Source organism: Synchiropus splendidus, chromosome 1 (assembly GCF_027744825.2).
Source record: "Synchiropus splendidus isolate RoL2022-P1 chromosome 1, RoL_Sspl_1.0, whole genome shotgun sequence".
NCBI lineage: Eukaryota > Metazoa > Chordata > Actinopteri > Syngnathiformes > Callionymidae > Synchiropus > Synchiropus splendidus.
Window position 1 is genome coordinate 49,508,434 of NC_071334.1, and position 26,143 is coordinate 49,534,576.

General features: G+C 41.8%; 1 protein-coding gene across 7 annotated transcripts in view; it reads left to right on the forward strand.

Annotated features, from left to right (window-relative positions):
- The window catches only part of dock9b (dedicator of cytokinesis 9b), a 50,243-nt gene that overhangs the window by 13,423 nt on the left and 10,677 nt on the right, over nt 1-26,143 (forward strand). For 3 of the 7 annotated variants that reach the window (XR_008414619.1, XM_053866880.1, XM_053866688.1), the window contains exons 2-39: nt 4,329-4,445; nt 8,716-8,805; nt 10,464-10,546; nt 11,857-11,926; nt 12,352-12,447; nt 12,669-12,803; nt 13,275-13,449; nt 13,593-13,648; nt 13,794-13,868; nt 13,946-14,086; nt 14,551-14,898; nt 14,972-15,054; nt 16,158-16,280; nt 16,346-16,425; nt 16,499-16,686; nt 17,542-17,607; nt 17,693-17,785; nt 17,868-17,979; nt 18,073-18,191; nt 18,420-18,506; nt 18,841-18,930; nt 19,030-19,145; nt 19,426-19,495; nt 19,585-19,710; nt 21,452-21,523; nt 21,589-21,735; nt 21,813-21,896; nt 21,967-22,078; nt 22,158-22,336; nt 22,517-22,624; nt 22,700-22,811; nt 22,886-23,016; nt 23,710-23,824; nt 23,906-23,972; nt 24,076-24,123; nt 24,456-24,583; nt 25,769-25,884; nt 25,959-26,096. Coding sequence is in view for 6 of the 7 variants with exons in the window: in XM_053866880.1 (XP_053722855.1) it covers nt 4,329-4,445; nt 8,716-8,805; nt 10,464-10,546; nt 11,857-11,926; nt 12,352-12,447; nt 12,669-12,803; nt 13,275-13,449; nt 13,593-13,648; nt 13,794-13,868; nt 13,946-14,086; nt 14,551-14,898; nt 14,972-15,054; nt 16,158-16,280; nt 16,346-16,425; nt 16,499-16,686; nt 17,542-17,607; nt 17,693-17,785; nt 17,868-17,979; nt 18,073-18,191; nt 18,420-18,506; nt 18,841-18,930; nt 19,030-19,145; nt 19,426-19,495; nt 19,585-19,710; nt 21,452-21,523; nt 21,589-21,735; nt 21,813-21,896; nt 21,967-22,078; nt 22,158-22,336; nt 22,517-22,624; nt 22,700-22,811; nt 22,886-23,016; nt 23,710-23,824; nt 23,906-23,972; nt 24,076-24,123; nt 24,456-24,583; nt 25,769-25,884; nt 25,959-26,096 (4,296 nt within the window). In the remaining variant the exon portion in view is untranslated. Of the gene's footprint in view, nt 1-556; nt 755-4,328; nt 4,446-8,715; nt 8,806-10,463; nt 10,547-11,856; nt 11,927-12,351; nt 12,448-12,668; nt 12,804-13,274; nt 13,450-13,592; nt 13,649-13,793; nt 13,869-13,945; nt 14,087-14,550; nt 14,899-14,971; nt 15,055-16,157; nt 16,281-16,345; nt 16,426-16,498; nt 16,687-17,541; nt 17,608-17,692; nt 17,786-17,867; nt 17,980-18,072; nt 18,192-18,419; nt 18,507-18,840; nt 18,931-19,029; nt 19,146-19,425; nt 19,496-19,584; nt 19,711-21,451; nt 21,524-21,588; nt 21,736-21,812; nt 21,897-21,966; nt 22,079-22,157; nt 22,337-22,516; nt 22,625-22,699; nt 22,812-22,885; nt 23,017-23,709; nt 23,825-23,905; nt 23,973-24,075; nt 24,124-24,455; nt 24,584-25,768; nt 25,885-25,958; nt 26,097-26,143 lie in introns of those variants that run through there. The other 4 variants (XM_053866898.1, XM_053866770.1, XM_053866888.1 and 1 more) reach the window with 3 other exon arrangements.

The window sequence follows — 26,143 nt, forward strand, 5'->3', positions numbered from 1 at the left end:
TAAGATGGAAGGAGAATGAAAACATCAATGTTATTGGTGCCATCTCTGAACTAAAGTTAAAGTTAGTTAAACTATTTTTAATACAGATAAATTAAAGATGCATCAAGATTGCCATCCATTTTATTATGGATGGCAATCTGTAATTTATTATGGATGATAAACTATTGCAAACACAATTGAGTATCCTGCTTCCTTGCATAAAAATACATGCATTCACAAATATTCTGATGTCAGAATAGCAGCGGATTGCTACAGATAAAGAGGAGTGCTGCCCATTGTAATAGTAGAAAGCTGAAAAATGAAACTAAAAATCTTTAACTGTAGTGTTCAGTCCAGCTGTGACATTGGTTGTGGTGGACTAGAGTGTGGAATAATGCTTAGGTGTTTATGGGAGTTGCAGATTTCCTTCCACCTCCCGTGTGCACAAACTTGCAAATGTAATCCATGCACAGTTGTGAGGGGGGTTTTCAGGGGTGGGAGGACCCCTCTGATGCGAGAGACGCTGAGCGAGAGAAAGAGGGAGGCTGGCTTCTGGTGATTGAGCGCAGACAGAATCTGGACGCTGTATACTGCAGGCAACTTTCTGCTATGGCAGCTTGTCTGCATTGAGAAGTCACTCAGGCAGGACTGGCAATCGATCAGTATGCAGGGCAGAGCGGGTAAAACCACCCGGAGGGAGATGGTGATAGAGTCACCACAGCAGTACAAGTGTCTGGCTGAGATTGAGGCAGAGGAAGAGTCACAGGTGCCCCTGGTAAGTCTGTACCATCTCCGTTGAATATGTCTACTGGATAAACAGTCTTGTGACTCCTTAAATACCTTCTTATCACTTAGATTCATGTTCAAAAACAGCTTTGAAGATTGTTTCTAATGGTCGGAAATGGAAAATGGGAGCTCCAGGCTGGAGCTCCCCGTGGGGTTTAGTCTTTTTTGGGAAATGGAGCACTTGTGGCTTCCTTTGTTTATTAACTGTTCCAGTGCCACAGATTCAGTGAGTTTGACAAGGATGTATGTGTGTATGTCGGACATCTAACCTTGGTCAAAGATGAATAAATATCACAGTACTAACACAGTTATTAACGTGCTAATGTGGCTTTCTACATTTAGCTATGCTTGTTGAACCATAGGAAACTGAAGTCACTTTATTTGCTACAAAATGATGTAAGGTTCATAACCACTGTACTGTACAGTGGCAGTAGTTAGTGTGTCAGCGTGTGCTTCAAGAAGGCAGCTGTAAATTTTTTCTGTTGAAAAGTACCTAGAAAACTTTTTTTGATTTTCATCCTCTAGTTTTTTGTCTAAATCCAGCAACTGCAGTACATCAAGTGTCTTTTGCTGTGCTTTTATTAGTTGGTGCTTTTAAATGACATCTTTTGTTTCATTGGAGTCACTGAATGTAATTTTGATGCCTGCAAATGATTAATAATGATGTGGTTAAGTCGCTATAGTTGTACTTTAGTATTTTCATTGAACGACCAGTTCAGTCAGAACATATGTATTGGGGCCCACCTCAAGCACAGCTGGTCAGACAGATCTTGCCAAGTCAGCATTCACAGATGATAGTTGCGCGAGATAGTCAGTTGGAAGTAAACAGCAGTGCTTCCCACCTACCTGACTATCTGACATGACATGGATCAATAGTTTCATCTCCATCTGGAGAACAGCTGCTTTGAATGTGCATGTGAACCTATGGTCAGATGTTTTCACTGAGATAGGGCCAATACAAATAGTCTGGATTGCAAACGCAGCAAGCAGCCATGTCCAACCAATTGCTTAAAATAATTGAAATAAATGGGGATGACATTGATGTTTCTTGATAAGGTGTATTATGTGGTGAACTGTTCCCGACTATTTCAACAGATTCATCTTTAATCCTGTTAACGAAGTAGTAGGATGTATTTAAACAATGTAAGAAAAAACATTATTCGGTGACTTCCTCTACATGTCTAACATATTGATGTATATTACATATATATATTACATATTCTGTGTTAAAGTGGAAGCTCACCATCCTGGGTTTTACCCCTCTCTCATCACAGGTACCAGAGAATTATTTTAGAAGCAACGGTTTTCCCCCGACTCACTTGTTCCGGCCTCTTCTTGGTTGGTCTCACTCTTAAATCTGTCCCTCAGTGGGCTCTTTTTGATGGATTGTAATGGTGTTATTATGGGTGTAGTGAAGACCCACCCCTGGCACCCAAGATGGTAGCATCTTGAGCAGAACCTCGAGAACCTTGAACAGTCAGACTGCAGCTGGCAGGAAGTGTTCCCGCTTGCACAGGGGGTGCAGCAGTCTTTTGCTGAAGAAGCTGCTGAACATACAGTAACTGGCCTCAGCAAAGTTTCCTTTCTCACAGGTCATTATTGTGACATTTAAAAAGACAATCTGGTACCGCTCATGTCATATGTCTTTGTGTGATGACCTATTTTCTGTTCATAGATCTATAGCGAGGGTTTTCCTCCTTAATACCAGTGTTTTGAGACCAGGTTATGTATGGCAAACAGTATCAGAAGTGGGGTGGTGACACGAGGTCAGGGAAATTGTAACCAGTGTGTTTTATACATTTGAAAGACCCTTTGTAAAACGTGGAGCCGAGTAGTTAAGAGATGAGCTGAGGTGACTCCGGAGTATAGGTTGGATGCTGTTGTGTAAAGTATCACTATTGCTCTGGTGTATGCTGTAAGGTGGAGGGCTGAAGAAATGTAGGTATGAATTGTAGGCTGAGAATATGATTGACTTGTTGTGATGTCATCATTCTCCTCGCACAATCAGCTGTAACAGAAGAAATGCCTGAGGCTCCAGAACCACCGTGACCCAAAACGTTGAGAGTATGAGACACAGCATAGGACACATCAAAGGACACATCAAAGGACATGTACCTTTCACGCCAGATTTCGATCAATTAAAATTTAAGTATACTGTAGTTGCAAAATGGCATTGAACACTACAGTCTATCTACCGTGTCAACATTTTACAAACATTTTTAATTCACATTTACTTACATTCTACTGTATTTACAACACTACAATCATCTGTGTTGACGTGTTCTGCAACCCGTACACGTCGTATGCCAACTAGTTGACTTGTCATTATAGTAGTCAGTAACTAATCGACTACCAAAATAATCATGAGCAACAGCCCATATTGAGTGTTGCGGATGTTTTATCATTAAGAAATGCTTGTTAGTCAACATTAACACCTACATTGTCTGCAAATATTTTCATTATCTGCAGCGAAGCACTTGGCTTTTCAAAGTTTTAAATCTTAAGGGATTCAGTGTGGAATAATGTGCAGGTGTAAACACCATGACGTGTGTGTCATACAGGAATTCCAGCGAACCTGAGTGAGGCCATCAAGGAGGAAACACAAATGCATTTTCTGGAAACGTTGCATATGCTGCTCTCTGAAGAAGCTATATTTAGCCAGCGCACACTGTAAGATACAGATATCCACAGTGTAATGGCTTTCCTATTGCCACAGAAATAGGGGGGTTCTGGACTCCAGGAGGAATATTTTGAACTTGTGAGTCAGAAGCCAAAGTGATTTTGTTTGCATTTAACTTTGGCCAACACAATTGAGCATCCAAAATGGAACTTTTATGGGTGTCCCAACTGGTTGGGCCTGATACCTGGAGACACTCAAATAGCCGCGGAGGTGGGCTGGACAGCTTCTGAAATTTGACTTCTTTCTGGTTACTGCTGAATTGGTGGCTTTCACCTAGTAGTCCAAGATAGGAAAACAACATGGCCTGGAACTGTCCAAGGATCTATCAGGTTGAGCTGGTGGCAGAGGAGTTCAGACTGTTTCCAGTTACTGGTGTATGTTAGTTACATATGGGACAACATTAGGATGCAAGATGTAAGTGTGTTCGTGTGACTCCATCATGTGAGCCCATGCCACAGTGACTGGTACAATGTCACACATGGCTCTTGTGTTTGTGTTGACGACCAGTGAAAAAAACAATAGCAACTTGTCTGGATTGTAACAGCAGACTCCCACCAGACCACTGTAAGTGATCCTGTGCCCATTGATGAAAACAATGTCCGTTTAGAGTGCACCATTTAGTGGTATCACTAAACAGGAGTGGATGAAAACACAACTCTAAAGCAATGATGATCATTTGATTTTCACAAAGCAGTTCTGAGTAGAAACAATGATAAGTTGCCATATACTGTGTGTATATATATATATATATACACACACACACAATATCAACATAATGAGGTCTGAAATCTGATTTTTAAAATATTGAATATGGGTAAAGTGGATTAAGGGATCCTTCTTTGCTCTGCGTTTCTTTCATGTTTTTTTCTCTCTGTTCCCTCAGGTGAAACCAAAGATCATTGAACCCCTGGACTATGAGAATGTGCTCATCCAAAGGAAAACACAGATCATCAGTGATGTTCTCCGGGACATGCTACAGTTTCCACTGGATGACTTCCAGGTGAAGTGCATACAGAGATCTTTTGCTCCTGTGTTTACTTTAAAAGAACTGAGCTCAGACCTCCAAGGAAACCCTTTTGCTTTTCAGATTTGACAATTTACATCACAAAATATATCGTAATTTCTTATACAACACTGTGGCTAATATATGGATTTTTACAGGCTAAAGAGCTTGATGCTGCCAAAATATTGAGCCTCGTCACATCAAACCAGTGAAATCACAGGCGTTTTATTTACCTGTGCAGTTTTCGTCTTCGTGTCCGGTGGAACTTCTGACACACTGGCGAACACAGCGCATTTTGAACAATTTATTATGAATACAAGATGTGGCAAGTTAAAATTTTCAGTGGTATGAATTGAGTTCAGAACATTGCCAAGTTTGTTTCATGAGTCAGTCTCCATTCCCAAACTAGTCTAGTGATCCTCGTGCATTTTTAAGATGGGTGCATCACTGACCTTTCTACGGCGCTGACAGCACCACTGCACCCACAGCCTATGGACAGGTGCATCTTATGTATGAACAAGATCTATTTTCCTTCTTAAATTTATTGGGAGGGGCTTATATTCCTGCTCTTTAGTTTTTTAGTTTGTGGATGATTCAGTATTTAAAATGTGTTCTTACATTGGGAAAAAAGGCTGAAAATGTATGTGAAAATTGAAGATTGAAGGTCACATTGTTAATTAAAAAGACGTGATGTACTAGTGGGTGGCTTTCGTACAATCAGGCTTCAGATGGGTGAGGAAATAGAAAGCTCATGTTTTTGGTAACCTACTGCATGTAGTTGTGACACTAGGGAGCTGCAGCCATGAATGATCCGTGGGTTTCATTACCAGCCACCTGTGTGAGGCCATTAGCAAGTGTTTTTGTATGTATGTGTAACCCCTGCGGTCTGTTCACCTGTAGCCTGACATGTGTTTCAAATCATTTTCAAGAAAAGGAAAGGAGTCTGTTTGACATACGGCTTTAACATGTGCACATGTTTATGGGCGCAACATGCTTGTGAATCGTGTAGGATCTCGCCCTGAACTGCGTTTCAGGGCGATGTCAAGCAGAAGCACAAATCCTCCTAGTTGGATTTTTTGCATTTTTTTCACATTTTTATTCATAAATGGTATCTTGAGCACTAGAATACTCTATAGTGTTATCATATTTCTTCTGTCCCATAGAAAATATAAATTGACAGATAGAAAAAACGTCATAAGAGCTCTACCACACTTTTGCGTAGCAGTCAAGTGCCCTGCGTCTTGCTTTTAGATTGGTTAACCAGCTTTTTCAAGTGGCTTTAAATCAAAGAATCCGGCGCCATTAACTAGACTACAGCGGGCTTAGATTCCAGTATCACACATCTTTCCACAAGTCCGACTGATCTGTTGAAGTTCAAACAAAATCTCTGCACTCAGCAGACTGCAGTGAAACCCAGCCATTGCCTCATAGTTAATGGATATTTCAAGGGTGAATGGTGACAAGAAAAGGCAGGCAGAAAGTAGAAGAGTAGAGTAGGATAATGACAAAAGTGGGTCACTTGGTTTCCATCTTAACGGACTGAGTGAAAATGCAGAGTGGGAACTGGCTAAATCATTTGCCAGTTCAACAGTCTCGATGCCCTGAGGCGCCTTGTGCAGCTCTGGTATAGATCGCTGCGCTTCTGTGTCTGGCTTGATGTGCCTAATAAGGCCAGCAGAGATGGAGAAGGACCCAAATAAAAGAGCCAAACAGCTCCTGACTATTGCGTGAGAAATTACAATACATTTGCAGCAATGTGGACTCAGAACTGAAAAAACCAATCTTCACTTTGACATAAGCTGTATCGAGGCCTCTCACTGGATAATATCGCACATCCTCGTTGCCACTTGTGCAAGATAGACCATTACATTTGAAAGCATTTTGTTCTCGCACAGTGAATTTACTGCTTACAGCCTCCAAAAAAAGTAATAGTGTGCCGCTTTTTGCATTTCAAGTTGCTACATTTAATTCATGTTTTCAAAATACACCCTACTGTCTTAATCTTCGATCTATGAACGTGTGCCTTGTTTTGACAGAGCAGATTTTGTTTTGCAGAATCTGTTGGCTATCGTGAGGATATGTCCGTGGTCGGCTCTTCCTCGATCAGTGTTAATCTACACTGGAGAGCGTCGGCTCAAACTCCCCAAGCAGTTAATTACTAGTATTTTATTTCGGCCTACTCTGTTTTACCTAATCTTCCTATCGTGTTCAGCCTCATCTTCCCATCTGGCTCTGATTGATTAAGAACAGGCCACTTCTGCATAGTTCTCGCTAGATTATCTGGTTGCCATACGTTGCGTTTTCCTGCATTCTGCCCTCTCTGGAGCCTTGGCCTTCTGCCCCAGCCACTAGATCTTGATCTGCTTAAATTGAAGTAGATTCTAAATATGCTTTGACCGTGATGATGGCCTGTGAGGGCTTCCATTGCTGCCTCGGCTCGACAGCACCTGGAGCCAGGCATCCATTAGTGTTTTCGCTTGTGCATTGAAGACGACCTATCCTGCCGATTTGATTGTCTTTTAAAATGATATTTGGCCTCCACTGAACTGATCGTATGTGTCTGCTCGCACAAAACTCTCTATGGTTTGAAATAGTTACATTAAAAAAATGTGCATGAGCCTTTTTGTTTTTTTTACGTCTTGATATCGAGAAGGTGAGGTGACGTTTTAAAACAATGCATACAAGTGTATCAACTCTCATGTGACTGTTGTGAATACATCTGTTCATTCAACATTGGGCCAGGGTAGCTAGTTTTGAGAGTACTGCTAATGGGGCCCACACAAGGGTTTTTAATATCTTAAGCGATTTGTTTATCTATTAAAGACCCCACACATTAAGATTAAAAGTCGGCCATTCATAGTTATTTGCACTGCTAATGCCTTCGCTGCACACATAAAGGTTCTGCCTCACCCCCGGATCAAAGTGGAAACAGCACAATAACGGAAAGATAGTGGTGGTTTTGGTGTTTTTTTTAACTGTAAGAAGGTGAAAGAAACAGAATCATAACTAGGGTTCTAAGAAAATATTGATGCACTCTAATATTGCGATCATTTATTTTGCCTTCCTGTATCAATATTTTTGCTGAAATATCCCAATACTTTATTGTGAGATATTGTCCTGTCCTGTTGGCCATATCAATAATTAATGCATTGATACTTGGATATTCTGCTGCATTTGTAACACGAGTTTAATACGAATGTTTTCTTTCTTTCCAGTAGAGTTCAGTCCTCTGTCTGGTGTGTGAAATTTTAGGAAACATTGAATATGGGTACATGAGTGGAGTGTGAAATTTTACTGAAAGTCTAACTGGACCGATGTCCCAACAATAAACCCGTTTTCATGCCCATCATATTGCACTGCATTATCTATTTCATTTCCCCCTTAAAATTATGGCTCTAACTGTATGTGTTGTTGAAACAGTATCCCAATATATCGCGACGTATTGTGTCACTGCTCTTGTATTGGGATATGTATCGTATCACATGATACCTACCGGGTGAAGACGGCTGCCGATTGGAGATTTACTTCTAATGATTAAAAGCTGGCGTTTGTATTGCCATAAAGTCAATAGATGTCTTTGCTTCCTACCTCTGTGTCGGGTCACTTCTTGATTTGTTACATTCCGTTCCATGTCAGAGTTCTAGTTGGGACCCAACGGCGTTGCTCACACACTTCAAGAGTTTTTGGTTGTAAATTTCATTTTCTACTTTTGTCGGCCCTGACCGTTTTAAGAGCTGATTATCGGGACAACACACACCTCAGACATAAGGATTCTCTGGTAGAATAATTGTGTACGAGTAATGAATATCAGCCATTTACCATGTTTGGTCGTATTAGAGCGAAATTGGGACATAAACAGCCAGATTATGGTTGTGGTTATGGTTATGTTTGTGTCCCTCTTTTGCTCTCTTCACTCGTAGAGCCTGTGGATTCCACCTCTATTGCCACTTTGATTCCTGGTCAAGACAGTTTTACCTTTATTCATTATTCACCACCATTGACGATTAGTTTCGGTGTGTTTCAATCCAGTTTCAATGAAGGAATTTGAAGTGAAGTTCAGTTGATACAGTCTGATCAACTGGGCTGGCTGTGTTCTGTCAATAAAGTCTGTTTTTATCAAAGGGATAAGAAAAAAGCATCTGGCCCAGCAGGGAGTGGGTCTACTGTTGCCTGATATTGCTATGATATGCAAAAACACCAGTAGGAAGTTGTGCCAATCTCTTATATCAGTCTGTTTTTCATTTTGGCTCTCCTTCTGTCTTCTCAGATCTCTACTCAGCGGCGCCAGGGCCGAACACTCTTCTCCACCGTGCCAGAGAATGCAGAGAAAGAAGCAAACTCCCTGTTTGTCCAAGAGGTAAAACTAATACATACCTGGACTGAAGCCTGTTCATCCCTACGTCTTGACCTTGGAGGTGACTTCTGCCTGGTTACACACTTTTCCCACTCGTTGTATTCAGTTCTTGCACGACTCGGGCGTCTATCTCGATGTCCATCTGTTAACAGATGAATATCTGGGTAACAGCTGATGACACAAGCTTGTGCAGAATAAACATCTTTACATTGCTTGTAAAAAATGTAGCCTTTCAGTGAACTTGTGGTCTCCGCCCCTGTGTTTCCTGAAAGTGGAGTGGATTGGCCACAGATGAAGTTTGCAGTTCACTGATGGCTGGCGTCATGTTGTTTCAGAGGGACACTGGGTTCTGGTTAGGTGGGGTGCGGCCTGATACAGCCTGATAGGGGATAGTCCCCCTATGCCAGAAATTACGTCAAAGAAACATCTGTGCACCTTCTATGATTCGCCGAATCCTCACTCTCTTTTTCCACTCTTTTCTGACCTGACCTTATTTTCTGGTCCACTTTGCCTTGTGCACTGAATCTCACATGTGCTGTACCTCAATTTAAATGATAAACAATGATGTGAGATGAAATGTAAAAAGTGCAAAGTGTAATTCATGATTTATTTGCTTGTGAAAGCACATCATTATTTGGACTACAAATCATGATGTCACAGCAGAATTTGACTGCTGCAGCACTAAGGCTGATGCTAAAGGGACTAAAATGGCAAAGGCAGAAGCTACCAAACATGAGCTGACATTGTTAAACACTTGCCGTGACCCTGGAGAGCTTGTCCCACCTGCTGGCTCTCACTCCACCGACTATAGAGTGAGAGCCTGCGATGAGTATTGGAGTTCGCTACGACATATCACACAAAACCTACAGTAAATTTTGCTGAAGTAGAGCTCTTTCTGCTTTAAAATTTATTCACAGACATCATGTGACATTTATGGCATATTTCAGAAAACAATTTTTATCTCTCCATTGACTCCCGTTCATATTTTGTGAACTTAGGTCCCACGAGGCGAAAGTAGATGGGCGGGACTTTGGCTGCCCCAATATAAAAGATGGATTTTACAATAATATCAGTGAAGACATGATGATTTTCTGGCACAATTAACTGCACAATTTTGAACAAAAAAGGTCAATCTGCAATGTGTGGTTATTTGACTTGATTATTACAGGTGTTGCCGCTTTAAACTATTAAATTAATCTATATTTATCTTCTTCAAAGTAGACATTCTGGCAGATTCCTGTCACAGGCTAGTAAAACCATTTTGTCAACTTTATTGAGTCTGCTGTTCCCAATCTGTTATCCTTTTTTTGCATTATTTTATTCTACTTTTCGGGGAGTTTACAGTGAAATCATTGACATGCATTGGCTCAAATAACTTAATAGCAGTAATAACGCTTGAGTGTTTTCAGCAAGTGTCAATAAAGCTTTCAAAAGAGGCGTCACATTGGCCGTTGGCCCCGTTAGCTCAGTGGTGCAGATAGTCTTTAGCGCCGCAGGTGAGACGAGAAAACTGTCATTCTGCCGTGACGGTGCTCAGACGAGTTCATCATCTTAAAATAATGACTAGTCGAAATTGCGTCTTAGACCGACGTCTTCGTTCTTGTAATTAGCTTGTGTTGAAATAACCTTCCACCTTCTCTTCTATTTTCCTCTGTCTGCAGTGCATCAAAACCTACAAGTCAGACTGGCATGTGGTCAGCTACAAGTACGAGGACTATTCTGGAGACTTCCGCCAGCTCCCCAAGTAAGTGTGTCTGGAGTGCAATCCAAAAATCTCCATCTACTCCATTACCTTGAGAGCATCACACTAAGTGGGCGGCAGGCTTATTTTAGCTTCCTATTTCCAAGATGAAACTGAAGCAGTGTGGCCGCATTCACATTATTTTTGTGCATTTACGAAAGTAAGATATCGTATACTAATTTATTATTGTTTTATTTCAATTTTAATCATTAGTGCTGTTTAATCTGCTCCAACTTTGAAGCAGCCATGCTCTAGATTCATCCGAATTTGGTTGCACCTCACTGGCACCTCACCATCCGGAATCATCAAGGTTGCCATGTTTTTCCAGCCCTCATCTATTAAAACAAGGATGCTATGTTATTTCCTGCTCCAAATAATGAAAATTATTTTCCAGTTTGCTTATACAAAATATAATTGCATAATTGAGGCTCTTTTTAACATGTGTGTGTGTGTCTTTTTCTTGCTTTGTTTGTGAGTCAGTGTGGTTTAAGTTTATCAGAGTGTGGTCAGGGACACAAGTTCATTGTTTACCGCAAAGTAGCTGTTTAAACCAGAACCCTCGAAACAGGGAAACATCTAATATAGCAACAATAGAAGGCTTCCTATGTTTTTCTTCAAAAGATAAGCAAAGCGATTGTCGTACTATAAATAAAGCTCAAGGGAAATCCCTCTGAGTGTTGTTTGCCTCGTGTGTAAGGACAAAAATGCACTTCACAGATGTTAGCCGTCAAGTCTAAAACGTTGTTGAATGAGGAGCAGACAAGCCCCCTGCATGGCCTTCGCACTGTTTATTCAAGATGTTCCCCAGAGTACAACTAGGTTTAAAAAGTCAAAGAGCAAACTGTGGTTTGTGGCCGAGCTTTGGGATTTTCTGATTTACTGAAGCCAAGTTGTGTTAACTGATTGCTGGAAGACAAAATGATGGGAAAACGTTCTGTACAAGGACTTAAATTCCTATATAGTGGTGGTCACTTTTAGATTTGTTTTCTATACATACATATATAAACTACCCGAAGCCAAATTTAGTGTTTATCTATTCAATAGCACATTCTATAGATTCTCAAAATATTTTGATTGTAACACAGGATAAACACAGGATAGATTTTTATAAATGAAAAACAGAATATGGTCATTTTTTAAGCTCAACATCCAACTAACTCTAAAAACTAATGTGAAACTTGTTCTCATCTGTTTCATAATAATCTAAACATACTGGTGTTCATGCTGCTTCCCCCTTTATTTAAAAATAAATGCGTCAGTGTGGCTTAATCCTGTGGATTCAAGTTTATACTGAGTTGAACTCTTCATTCCAGCAAGGTGATCAGGCCTGAGAAACTGGCAGTCCACCTGTTCGAGGTGGATGAGGATGTGGAGAAGGATGAGGTAAGATGATCTTTTATTGTGCGTCTGAGCTTAAAGTTGCATGGGTCAGCCAGTGGAGAGTTGTTTGCAGCACAGCATGGGTTTCTTCTTAAACACTTTCGCATTGCATTAATGTGAACCTAACTGCACATGCAGCAGCCCCACCCAATAAATACCTTACACCAAGCATCCATTAAACCACGGGCCAGTGACCTCTAATGGGCATGATCATGGCTGGACTCCCCCGTGATTTGAGGAGTGCTCTGTTGATCTTAATAAAGAACATTCTTCTCTGACAGGGGCCTCTCCTCTGAACATGTTTGTCAGCACACTTGTACTCTTAATACGCAATGACTAAAACTGTGTGGGTCTGTGAGTGATTGCATGTGTTTGAAGCTATTTTAAGGTCGAATTGTATTGATCATTGTTCCCAACTCCTTCCACAGGACACAGCCTCCCTTGGATCTCAGAAGGGAGGAGTGTCAAAACATGGCTGGCTGTACAAAGGCAACATGAACAGTGCTATCAGTGTTACCATGCGGGTAAAGGCTCCACACGCTTCTATTTTCAAACTATTTGTGGTCGTGGTGACACAAATGTAGGACACCTGAGTACGGAGCACTTGAACGTGAATTTGTGTACTCTGGATCATGCTAGCTAGACTACTTTACATTGCAATTTTATATGAATGTTCTATACTTATGGGTAGAAACATGATGCAAAAGAATGACAAATGATTCTTTTACTTTGCTTTAATTTCAAGTCCTTCAAAAGACGGTATTTTCACCTGGCTCAGCTGGGAGATGGATCCTATAACCTCAACTTCTACAAGGATGAGAACACCTCCAAAGAGCCCAAGGGGACCATCTTTCTTGACTCGTGCATGGGTGTTGTTCAGGTAGCAGATCTGTTACTTGTAATGTGCTTCAGTGATTTTCTCATCGTGAGTCAATAGAAAATGAAATTGTACCTTTGTTGTTCCACTGTTCCACTGTTCAACTGGCATTGAAACTTGCCAGTTTTCTAGACTACCACTCACTGCAGGGTGATCGTGGCGCCGCCTTCGCTTCAATGAGAGCCACTATTCCTTCAGAATCCTTCAGAATTCCAGACATGATATGGTCGCATGGCACAGAAATTCATCCAATCAGGACTCGAGACTGTTACCTGAGGGACACTTCTTTGCTGTCCCCCAATAGTGTTGCTATTCTGCAGTTGGTGCTAAATGTCATGTACCAAGATGTTTCAACGTCAAACAGCCCTCCCTTGATGTTGTTTTGCACCAGCCGCCACTGGAAATATATTAAATTCAAGGCAGAAAATCTTGAATTAAATCTCCTCACTTCACTGTGTCTCTGTGCTCTTTCAGAACAGCAAAGTTCGGCGCTTCGCATTTGAGCTGAAAATGCAGGACAAGAGCACGTTTCTGCTGGCGGCAGACAGTGAAGCAGAGATGGAGGAGTGGATCGGGATCCTTAACAAGATCCTCCACAGCAGCTTTGAACAGGCCATGCAAGAGAAAAGGAATGGGGAGTTGCACGATGGTGGGTTGGCTTGGAATTCTAATTATTTTCAATCTGTTTTTAAGTGGTGCAGTGCTGGTTTCATGCGTCTGTTTTTGAAAATGTTAAGATTCTTCTGTCTATGTAAATATGGGCTCACTTAAAAATTAATCTTTAACAAACAGAAGAGGAACACGGAAAAACGGACCTCTCCAATGGAAGTTTCCAAGACGGCTTTCAGGTAGCTTGACTTTCCCTAACTGTGCAATAAGCCAGATTTCACACTCCTCCACACATAGTGTCCCATTGAGGCGAACAGCAGCACAAAAACAGAAGTTTGGCTCCACAGACTAACAGATTAAGATTTATTTTTATGTTTTCCACAGACGGCGAGAGACATAGAGTCCAAAATGAAGAGTGAAGCCCGTCTGAAACTATTTACTTTGGATCCTGACACGCAGGTAGAGCCAGGGCCGCTGAGTAAATGCGTGGCAAGTGTGAAAATATGTTTTTCTGACAGAATCCTTTTCTCTTTCAGAAGCTGGATTTCTCTGGAATTGAGCCTGATGTGCGCCAGTTTGAAGAAAAGTTTGGGAAGCGATTCTTGGTTAGCTGTCACGACCTGTCGTTCAACCTGCAGGGCTGTGTTGCAGAAAATGAGGAGGGTCCAACAACAAACGTACGCTCAGCCATCATTTCATGCTTCTGCTAATTATGGAAACTTGTTGCTGTGTTCTTACACAGTTTGATGCTGCAGTATGGATATTTAGTGCTAGAACACATTTCTGATGTTCTCATTTAATTGCAGTGTTGAGCGACGTAGCAGTGGCTAATGTGGGTCATGCCTCACAAATAGTTTCCAGACTAATATGTTTAGAAGTAAATGTAGGCAGAGATCACAGACGGCTCAGATGGCCAGCTTGGCAAGCCCATGCCAAAAGTCTAGTTACTGGCACGGTCAGTAGCCACTGCTGTGGCAGGCAGCCCTGGTCTCCTGGCATGCAGAAGTACCAGTCTGATGATGGTTTCCTGCTGTCAAGTTGTGAGGCTCCTGCTGCAAATCTTTAGAAGGATGTGAGGAGGAGAAAATAAACCAAGAAAAGTTCTTCATAATTTTGCCTTTGACTTTTTCTTTCCTTCCAGGTGGAACCGTTCTATGTGGTTCTGTCACTGTTCGACGTTCAGAACAGCAGAAAAATCTCTGCTGACTTCCACGTGGATCTTAACCACCCTCTAGTCCGACAAATGACGTCGCCATCCGGCACCATTCTCGACACGCACATCAACGGCGGTGGTGCCGACGTCCCCTTCAGTGACCACCGGCCAGCCAACAGGCTCCCAGAAGGGGCACTACAGTATCCCAGACAGGGCATCTTTTCCGTCACATGTCCACATCCAGAAATCTTCCTGGTGGCTCGAATTGAAAAGGTCCTGCAGGGCGGGATCACGCATTGCACAGAGCCTTACATGAAGAGTTCGGATTCAGCCAAGGTTTGAGCTGTTCAGTAGCACTGCAGCATTTGGATGCTAGTGATGCTAATGTAGGGTGGTGTCTCCTGGTCAGATTGCTCAGAAGGTTCTGAAGAATGCAAAGACTGCCTGCAGCAGACTGGGCCGCTACCGAATGCCCTTCGCTTGGGCTGCTAGGTAACTAAAAACAAACTTAAAATTGTTGACTTTGCCAGTTGTTATGTTCTAAATATGAATTTGAGCATTAAAAAGAATGCTATATGAGTAACATCCGACCTGCTCGACTTAGGTCCACCCGTACTTACGACCACGGACAGCAGATGCTAAGCTTTTTTTTTTTTTTTTTTTTTTTTTATTCTATGTCTGCCCCCACTGCCCCTTGCAGCCCCTAGCAGCCCGGCATCGCATACTACAGTTACGGCAGCACAGTATCCCAGCATCTCACTCTCACACAGCCATCTACCACTACAGTCGTAGCTATAACCCTCGATTCGGCTATTCTGAAGCACATTCGACTTACGTCCAATCTGACTTACGAACTGATCCCAGTCTTAAGTCGGATGTCACTTGTACATACGCTGGGGAAAAGAAAATGCAGTTGGAGATGATGATCTCATCAGAACTGGTCTACTATATTTCAGAGCCATGTTGTGTGCTTCTTTATAATCCAGACAGAAACATTAACCTACTTGGCTTGAGTTATTTAATGAGCTTTAAAGGTGATGGTAAGAGGATTCTATTACCTTTGGACGGAGCAGTGGTTGATATTCCCTCATGACTTAATCCTTTGTACAGTGTACTTCTCAGAGTTGAACCCTGGTATGCTCAATATCAGAGATGCACCAGCCCCGTCTGTTTGTTTCCATCATCCTCCAACTGCAGAAAAGCTCAGGTGCATCATTGCTTGGAGCAATAATCATTTTGGCTGAAAGGACGAACAGTTTTGTGAGAAAAAGAAAGCATGTTGGCAAAAAGCTTCATGAGGTTGTTCACCTGAAAGGCTTCATTATTACACTACAGCTTCAATGATTTCAGAGAGCTGTGCTATGTTAGTTTAGTGCTGAATATTTTTTTCACTATTAGCTTAGCGTCATTTGGTTTGCAAATTGTTGAGGTCTTGATTTGCTGCTCTGGTACAAAAACTATTAACTATTTAATTAGCCTTTTATTGACTTGGGACACATTATGAATAAAGATAAGTGAATAGCACCGTAGCGCGTCTCTCGTAGCGCGGCAGACTCTCACCGCCTCTCATCTCTCCCCCGTGACTATCTCTGCAGGCCCATCTTCAAAGATGCGTCAGGAACTTTGGACAAAGCTGCTCGCTTCTCTGCTCTGTACAGACAAGACAGCAGCAAGCTGTCAGATGAGGACATGTTCAAACTTCTGACCGATTTTAGAAAGTAAGCTCCCTCCTCTTCTGAGTTCCCATATCACTGTGCTCATTCTCAATCTCTGTCCTCCACAGACCAGAGAAGATGGCAAAACTTCCTTTGCTTTTAGGCAACCTGGATGTAACTATCGACAGCATCGCTCCGGATGTAACAAGTACACTTTCCGAGTATTCTCAAAATCTATTTAGTGTTTATAAAGCAATGATGATCATGTTTCCGGTCTGCAGATTGTGTCACTTCCTCATACATCCCAGTGAAGAACTTTGAAGGGAACAGTGAAGGAACAGCTCTTTTGGAAGTGGAAGAGTTTGTTCCGTGCATCGCTAAATGTTCACAACCTTTCACCATCTACAAAAATCACCTCTATGTTTACCCAAAACACCTCAAGTACGATGGACAGAAGTCCTTTGCCAAGGTATGGCCAGAAAACACTGAGGTTACGTTTGCATGTTTAAGTAGCCCCACTACCACAAGTTCACAAGTTCGTCATTGTTGAGAGTGCACCGGAATGTTAGCCGCATACAGTTAAACCAGACGGAAACTAGATCTTGTGTTAATATTGCTATTAATAATGAGAAAAGCAGTGGGACAGCACTATATCCCATTTCCACAGACACATCCATTTTTACTCAACATTATTGTCCTACATGTATTTTACCTTAAATAATGCTAAAAATAATTGAGTTCAGTAAAGTGCAATGAGCTCAATCGACCAGGGTGCAGTATAACATTACAGCAGACATAAAGCATCTGGAAAGGAAGAACTCTTTAATCTTTGGATAAATCTGTATTTTGCTCCCAAAGTCACATGAAATGTAACTTATTTCAGTGAGTCAATAAAACATTTTCTTTTTCATTAAGTTTTTCATTTTTAAATGGAGCCTGGTGATAAACCACGAATCCACACCTGCAGTACACTGCTAAAATGAAAAACTGGCCAGTTTCTGGTAAACTCTTCATTTAAACATATTTGTCCGTTTCATAGTCATGTGAATATAACATAACAGTATATATTGTTTACATCTATGAATATCGTCTCTGACGATTGCGGCTAATACGATGAAAATGTATGAAAAGCTGCTTTAGTTTATATTCTGGCCATTAAGCGCTCGAAGGGTTTATCCGTCACCAGAGCAGCTTATGATTAAAACATTTTTAGCTTGATCCTAAAATTGGAGAACAATTTTTCTGCTTCCTCTATCTCTTTATGAAAGCATCTATCTCTCAAAGTCAAATCTACTTCCATGTCCTGTTTGTTTTTCCTGACCAGGCCAGGAATATTGCCGTTTGTATTGAGTTTAAAGACTCGGATGAAGAGGAGGCTCAGCCTTTGAAGGTGCAGTTCGATTGTTATGTAATGTAATGTCAGCATGATGTTTCTGCAAGGATACTCAGATTCTGTTCTTCTGAACCCTCCACAGTGCATCTATGGTCATCCAGGAGGTCCTCTGTTCACGAAGCAAGCCTTCGCTGCTGTCCTGCATCACCAGCAGAACCCGGAGTTTTATGATGAAGTGAGGTTCAAATTGATATTTCAGAGAACACCTTACTCGCTATTTGGATACCAACCAAGAGATTTGGTTTTGTCACCTATAGATAAAAATAGAACTCCCGACTCAGCTACATGAGAAACATCACCTTCTCTTCACCTTCTTCCACGTCAGCTGCGACAGCAATAGCAAGAAGAAAGACGTGGTGGAGGCTCCAGGTTCGTCGCCACATTGAGGCACCGCCTCTGACTGAAGCAGTGGACTAATTCCTGTCAAACATGTTGATGTCTGTGTCATATCTGATCCCACAGTGGGCTCAGTGTGGCTGCCTCTGCTCAGAGATGGCAGAGTCATCATGAATGAGCAGCAGTTGCCTGTCGCTGCCAACCTGCCCCCTGGTTATCTTGGCTGCCATGATGTTGTCAGCAAGGTAGACGTGGCATTTATGACACTAAGTTACCAATTCCCTTGAATTCATGTTGTTAATAGTGGGAAAGATTTTATGATTTGATGACACTAACTTCTTCATATTCAAGAGGTTTGATTTACATATCAGCAAGTTGCATCATCATAACAAGTTTGCCAAAGTGTATAGTGAAGAATTTCCTTTTGTCTCAAACTTGTATTATCCATTTAAATGTGACATTTTCCATTACAGCATTCAAGCCCGGAAATCAAATGGGTGGATGGAGGGAAAGCATTATTCAAAGTCTCGACGCATCTAGTTTCAACTGTCTACACACAGGTGTGTGAAACATTGAGCCCCCGAAAGTGAAATGTCGCCCGCTATTCTCTTTTAGTCCATCTTTTTGACAAATGTCAGTTATTCCAAATGATTCCAAACTTACCTGGCTTGCCTGAACTGTAGATTACATGTCTTATACTTTAGAATACTGATATAAAAATGTGAATTCCAATATTGTATTTATTAATACCAAATCATAATCACATCAGTTATTCATTTATCACCATCAATTCAACTTTAGATATGTATCTTATTGGCGTGACTGCCCTCTATGGGTGGAAAAATGAAGTGCAGATGGAAACAGAACATTCAAATATAATTTGTTTTCCTTCAGGATCAGCACTTGCATAACTTCTTCCACCACTGTCAAAACATGGAGATGTCAGAACAAGCAGCAGAAGGCGGACTGGTGAAATTTCTGAAGGTACTGATGCATCTATATTCAAGTTCTAAAAAGAAACCCCCACCACATTCCTGCCACGACTGCAGTGCTGCCTTTATTGCTCGATGTCTGTGCTTCCAGAGTCTCCATGCAATGGAGGGCCATGTGATGGTGAACTTCCTTCCCACCATCCTAAATCAGCTCTTCTGTGTTCTAACAAGAGCCACGAATGAGGATGTGGCTGTCAATGTTACAAGGCAAGGCACCAACAAAATCGTTTGAAATGTCTCCTCCATTTCTTCCTAACAGTTTTTTGCATTCATTCTTTCATAATTCATTTTAAAAAGACAAATCTTTCTTGTCTGATTCCCACCTCTGCTGGGTCTTTTCCACATTGACCTATTCTTCCTACTGTCTCTTCTGTGTGTGCCGACTTTGAGGCTCTGTAGGGAATGTATAAATGGGACGCTTGTGAAGACATAAATCTAGTTGGTTTCTGCTCTGCTATTCCCTTTCAAACTATGATCTCCTCTACAGGGTGATGGTTCATGTAGTGGCCCAGTGCCACGAGGAGGGCCTAGAACATTATCTAAGGTCTTACGTCAAGGTGCTAATATCGTCCATTCTGTTCACAAATTCCCTTTTTCTTCTGACAAGACGTGTCATTTTGAGTTCCCTTTGTTGCTTTCATCACAGTTTGTCTTGAAGCCTGAGCCTTACTCCTCCACTGAAGTTAAAACAGTTCATGAGGAGCTGGCAAAGGCCATGACTGCCATTCTGAAGCCTTCCACTGACTTTCTAACCAGCAACAAGCTGCTGAAGGTAAGTTGGGATGTCCATCAATCCGCTGAATTCATTTGCTTTTTTTGTTCTAATATTTTAAACCCCTACTTGTTTTGTGAAAAACCTTCTCTACACTTAAAGATTCTATCCGTGCAGAGGTAGAGAATAAGTTTCTCCACAGCAGAGTTAGCAGTTGATCATACATTTAACCTTATACTCCAATACTTTTCATTATTCAATGAGTAACCTTATCCTTAGGATCTGACAGAAATAACAATATATTGTCAGCATACGTGAGATTTCGTGTTCAATCGGATAGAATTATTTACAGGGTGTTTGCGATAAGGCCTTCCTTCTCATCCACTTAAGAGGAAAAAAAAGATTTGTTCTTCTTTACACAGAGCTGTCTTCATTCTGAGGAGGTTGATATTATTTAATGTAAATAAATAAAATAATATATAGTAAACAGTAAATAAACTGGAAAAGTGTTGAACCAGAGCATACCCCTGTCGAGCTGCTCAATTTGCCTAATGTTATTGCCTGACACTTATTTTTCCTGTATAATTCATGTTATATGCTTAGCTAAAGCTGTGCTATAATAAAGACAGACCATCACAGCCATGGTAGTTCATCCAACCAGCCAAATGCATCAATAAATCACTACATTAAGTAGCCATGTGCACATTTGGTACTGGTGAAATTTATATTTGGGCTCAATACTGGAGTATCACCATCAACCAGAGAAAAACATACTTGATTGAAACCAAGTTAAGAAATCTGAAACAGAGGACTATCAGAAAATAAACACTGAAATTGAATGAAAACACTGCAGTCGACACACTCGTGTATAAAACAGAAGTGCCTCCAGAACAACAGACATGTCAGTCAAACATACAACTGATCCAGAGGAATACAAAGCAGAAACAGAAACTAATATGGTGGTTAGAACACTTATTTAGAACGAGATACAGAGATCAAACTAGGGGTGTGAAAACTCAGCTCTATTATACTTGATTGATAAATACTTGATTATGCGAAAGTGTCAATATTTTAAGTCGACTATGTTGATATTTAATACATAGACAGTTGGATATGCTGCTGCATTTGTGACATGTTTAATATGAATAACATTTTCCTTCTGTGCACTGGGGTTATTTTGTTGGTCAAGGGAGCTGTTCATTCCACTGTTGGACTGTGAAATTTAACTGCAAGCCTCAGTGGACTTCACAGCAATAAACTTGTTTTCATGCACATAATAATGCATGTAATGCTGTTAACATATTTAAACTTACAGTATCCCAATAAATCGCAATGTATTGTATCACCACTCCTGTATCGGGATATGTATCGGGTATCAGAAGATACCTGCCAATACACAGCCCAAGATCAAACTGCTGTAAGATGCTTGTAGAGGTTAGGATGCATGGACTGCTGAAAGAGAGAGAACGAAGAAGCAATAACAGAAGATACTGTGAAGGCAGAAAACACAGAAGGGAGGTGCAAGGGAGGAAGCTAACAAAATTAAACCATATTAAAACCATGACGAAAAAGTACCGTTGGATGACTGCAGGTCATTGTCCTCATTTATCGTGGGAATAAACATGCCTCATAAAAATGTCAAATAAATAAATGGCAGCTTTAGTTGTTATACAGTACTAAGTTTCAGACAAGTTGTGGGAAGATCATGATCTGTAACTTGGATATATGTTCACAGAGGTTTGGTTTCCTCATTCTTCACACGTTTAAATGCAACTGCAGCGACCTTTCATTTCTGTTACAGCACTCCTGGTACTTTTTTGAAGCTTTGGTCAAGTCAATGGCTCATTTTCTCATGGAGAGTGGAAAAGTCAAGGTAGCTGCTGTAGAATATTTGTGCTAGCTACTATGGCATCTTCACACGGTGTTGTCTCCACCCAGTTCTCCAGGCATCAGCGCTTCTGTGCCTCCTTCTACCATGCGGTGGAAACATTGGTCAACATGCTGATGCCGCACATCACCCAGAAATACAAAGACAATCTGGATGCTGCTCGCAATGCCAACCACAGCCTGGCATTTTTCATCAAGGTTGGCTCGACTCGCTGGACCTGTAATGCGGCAATACATTTCACGACAATTGATTGTTTGTATGTTTTGACATTTAGCGCTGCTTCACCTTCATGGACAGAGGATTCGTTTTTAAGCAGATCAACAATTACATGAACTGCTTCATGCCTGGAGACCCCAAGGTTTTCAAATTGATTTGACTAACAAACCTATTTTCTTGTCAATATAAATTTCCTCTTATGTCTCTGCTAGACCTTATATGAGTTCAAGTTTGAATTTCTGCGAGTGGTTTCCAACCATGAGCACTACATCCCCCTGAATCTCCCCATGCCCTTTGGCAAAGGCAGAATACAGAGGTTCCAAGGTGAGGGGAAGTCACCGCCACTCCAGTGTCGACCATCACTCTGCAGTCTGAGTGTGTTTTCTGATGGTGCCCCCTGCAGATCTTCAGCTGGACTACTCCCTGACTGATGACTTTTGTCGAAACCACTTTCTGGTGGGTCTCTTGCTGAGGGAGGTGGGCGGTGCCCTTCAGGAATTCAGAGACATTCGTCAGATTGCCATCCAAGTTCTCAAAGGGCTGATGATAAAACACACATTTGATGATCGCTATGGCGCCAAGGCGAGTGCTACTCTGCATGTCATCTAGCTGAAGGTTTAAAACATGCCTGTCTGGTCAACTATTGCAGTTGATTGTTATGAGCTGTGCAGAATGTGTGACACCAACTCAAAAAAACGCTATGAAGCCATTTTTAAAATCATAGTGATGTTGCTTTATGGTAACAAAATATTTGAATTCCAGAGTCAGCAAGCACGGCTAGCCACCCTCTACCTCCCACTGTTCGGCCTCCTCCAAGAGAACGTCTACAGACTGGACATAAAGGACTCAGTGCCTCTGATCAACAACAATGTAAAGATGACACCGTGTGCTTGTGAAACAAACTGCGCCTGTAAACGCTTACTGACATGCTCCTGATTTCACCAGAATATGAGGGAGGAGTTGCTGGCAACCAACTGCATGATGACTCCTCAGAAACCCGGAAGCTGTATCGAAAGTGCTCTGCACAAGGATGTGTTTGGAGTCATATCGGGAACAGGTGATTGCTATTTTATTCGGGTCTTGTGTGCTCCGTTTTTAATGACATCCAAGTGAATTCCTCTTTTCCCTCAGCTTCCCCTCACAGCTCTACTCCCAATGTCAGTGCCGTCCAGCACGCTGACTCCAGAGGTTCTCTGGTCTCCACCGATTCTGGAAACAGCCTGCTGGACAAGACCAGTGACAAGAGAAACTCGTTTGAAAAGGTACGGCAGAAAGTGTTGATTTGCTTAAATGCTTATGTATTGTTTAACCAAATGTCATTGAATGTGACACCTCCTGTAGAGGCCCCTCACCTCATCCACCCCCTCAATAAGCAGTCAAATTAAGGAGAAGTTTAGACGGCACTCTGTCAATGTGCCTCCTCTGCCGCTGGACTCCGGGGACCGAGTCACACCCCAGAACCGTACGGCCAAGCGGGCCACCATGGACTTCTCCCTCCTCTCTAAAGCTTTGCCGAGTGGTCCCAATAGTGATCCTCACAGAGCAGACCTTCTCACTGAGGAGAACATTCAAGTATTCCAGTTCTTAGTTTTCCTTTCTACTCTCCAACATTGCATTGTGTGAAATCTAGCAAACAGCAGACCAATTTCTTAATGGCGTGAGGTTGATGTCACGCAGCTGTAAAGCTTCTGTCAGTCCTAGTTTGCAGATATCAGTACAATACAACTGAACTTGCCACGGTGCTTTGTGTGTCCAACAGTGGCAGTGTGTTTTCTTTGACAGTGTGTGATTTAGCTCTCTCAGCTGTGTTTCTCTGAACAAGCGTGACTATCTCCAAGTCGCCAGCATTTCTGACATTTCCAATCTTCAAGTTTGGGTTCTAAGCGTGGCTTTTTAAAATCTCCTTGAAGTCCTTTTTATCAGTCTTTTGAATGTCTTTTCTCCCTCTTGTTCAGAGCCAGTGCGCTTCAGCTCTGGGCAGCACTTTGCTGCGTTGTGACAAGTTGGATCGAGACGAAGTGAAGAACCTGCTCATGTGCTTCCTGCATATCCTTAAAAGCATGTCAGAGGGTGAGGGAGTCTCTGCCCGTGCCTAGAATGAAAACTTTGACCTTTATTTAACTTTTCTTTAAATCCCTGCATCTGTAACAGAGGCCTTATTTGCCTATTGGAACAAGGCGGCTCCCTCCGAGCTAATGGACTTCTTCACTTTAATAGAGTAAGAGCAGGAACATTCAATGTACATGTACAAGCTATTAGATGCATGCCGTTTAAGGGTTAGTACAAGGTTCCAGCTGCTGAGTTTTTTTCTCATCTTGCAGAGTTTGTCTTCATCAGTTCAGATACATGGGAAAGAGATTCATCGCCAGGTACTGAGTGAATTTACTTATTTTAATTCAATGAATTCAACAGTTAATTTACTTACATCTGGCTGGATACGAAAAGCTCCACTTCCTTTAACCCTTTGCTTTTGCCTTGATCTCTCATCAATAATGCTGCTGACGTTTTATGGCTAATGCTTCTCTCCTGCATGGGTAAGTTTCCCACCTCAGTGCATGATGCTGCTTTGTGTCGTCAATACTTCCCGAATTGTCTCAGGCTTTATTCAGTTTTTATTTCAGCAGTGATCCTGCTGTGTCTCGCCCACTGTTAGCCACACCACTTGGGGCCATAACAGTATGTTTTTTTTCTCTCCTAACAGGAGTCATGAGGGGCCTGTGGCTCCAGACAGGAAGTCTCTGACTCTGCCTGTGTCTCGTAACAGGGCGGGAATTCTTCACGCACGCTTACAGCTGGGAGCTATAGAGAATGCACACACATTCAACAATGGTATGTCTGCCTGAAAGTCGCCATCTTTTTGCACTGGCCTTAAAAAAAAACAAACGTCTTTTTCCTCCAATATTTGGCATTTGATGTGTATAATTGCAGTTATATTTTAAGACTAGATTCTTATTTACAAAATGTGAGCTAAGCATTTGTGCAACATGATGAGAGGGAATTTGGATAAACTTTCCATATGAACTTTTTAAATCTGGATCATTATTGAGTGATTTTCTCCCATTAAATCATTTTCATTGTGTTAGTGCTGGTTGAAGTTTTTTTTTTTTTTGCTCTTATTGTTGGTACACAAGAGGGTATATGACATCTGGCGGTTCCATTGTTCATGATTGTGTGACTAACTGTTCTTCAGTCAAATTTCAATTCTTTAAACTCATTAACGTACCCGCCAATAGCGATGGGCTGCTGAGGTTTCATGAAACACTGTCTTTATTTTCGGGGCCCACCAGATGGTGCTCTTGGTTTAAAAACTATAGGATGTCAAACTTAATCCCAATAGGGCCATGTGGGTACATGCTTTTGTTCAGGTGTCAGCTGAAGCAAACAGCACTCAAACAACTGTTCGCACCCTTCAGACCAGGTGTCTGGTTGTGCAGAAAACCTGCACCCACATGACCCTTTTGGGATTCAGTTTGACACCTGTGATCTAAAAGGTTGTTCAAATCCAAAGATTTTACAGCAGAGAGTGCCATCTAGTGGGCTCTGAAAAAAGGCCACTGTTTCAAGTCACATCTCTCCGTAAAATCTACTTTTGAAGAATTGCCTCCTCTTCTTTCTTGCTATAACAGTTGTTGTGTCATGTTATTTTGTTTTATGATTGTTCCAGCTATTTTTTTATACTCTTATAAAAATTGTACGACTATTCCTGCTTCACCCCGAGAAGCACTTCACATTTTTCTCGAGATAATCTTGCATAAATACATCCCACGCTGCAGTAAAAGGCTAATGACTTCAGAATTGCTGTGTAATTAATAGTCTTGAATTATTGACCCTGAGCACAGCTGCATCCTACCTGCCAGCATCAGCAGGTTTGAGTGGGTGTGACAAACTGTAACTGGGATATGGCCTGTGTGTGACATTAATTAACTGTTATCTCCCACAGCCAGAGTAAACCATGGAAACATGTGGCCCCTTTCATTAGAGCACATGAGATCACTCACTCTGCTCCTGTTTTAGTGTACTCACACACAGACGCAGACGTGAGCAGCCAGTGTCTGCTGGAGGCCAACGTGTCCACTGAAGTTTGCCTGACTGTGCTGGACACACTCAGCATCTTCATCATGGGGTTCAAGGTATCATCACAGATCTCAGCCTGATACCGAATTTGGCTGAAACGATAAGTGTTCTTGTCTTCACTTGACTCCAGACTCAGTTGAATTCAGACCTTGGACACAACCCGCTGATGAAGAAAGTGTTCCAGGTGCACTTGTGCTTCCTACAGATCCCACAGTCTGAGGCTGCACTCAAGCAGGTTTTCACCTCACTCAGGACCTTCATCTACAAGGTGCCCTTGTGTTCCTCACCCCTTCCAAAAACTTGAAACGTGTGACA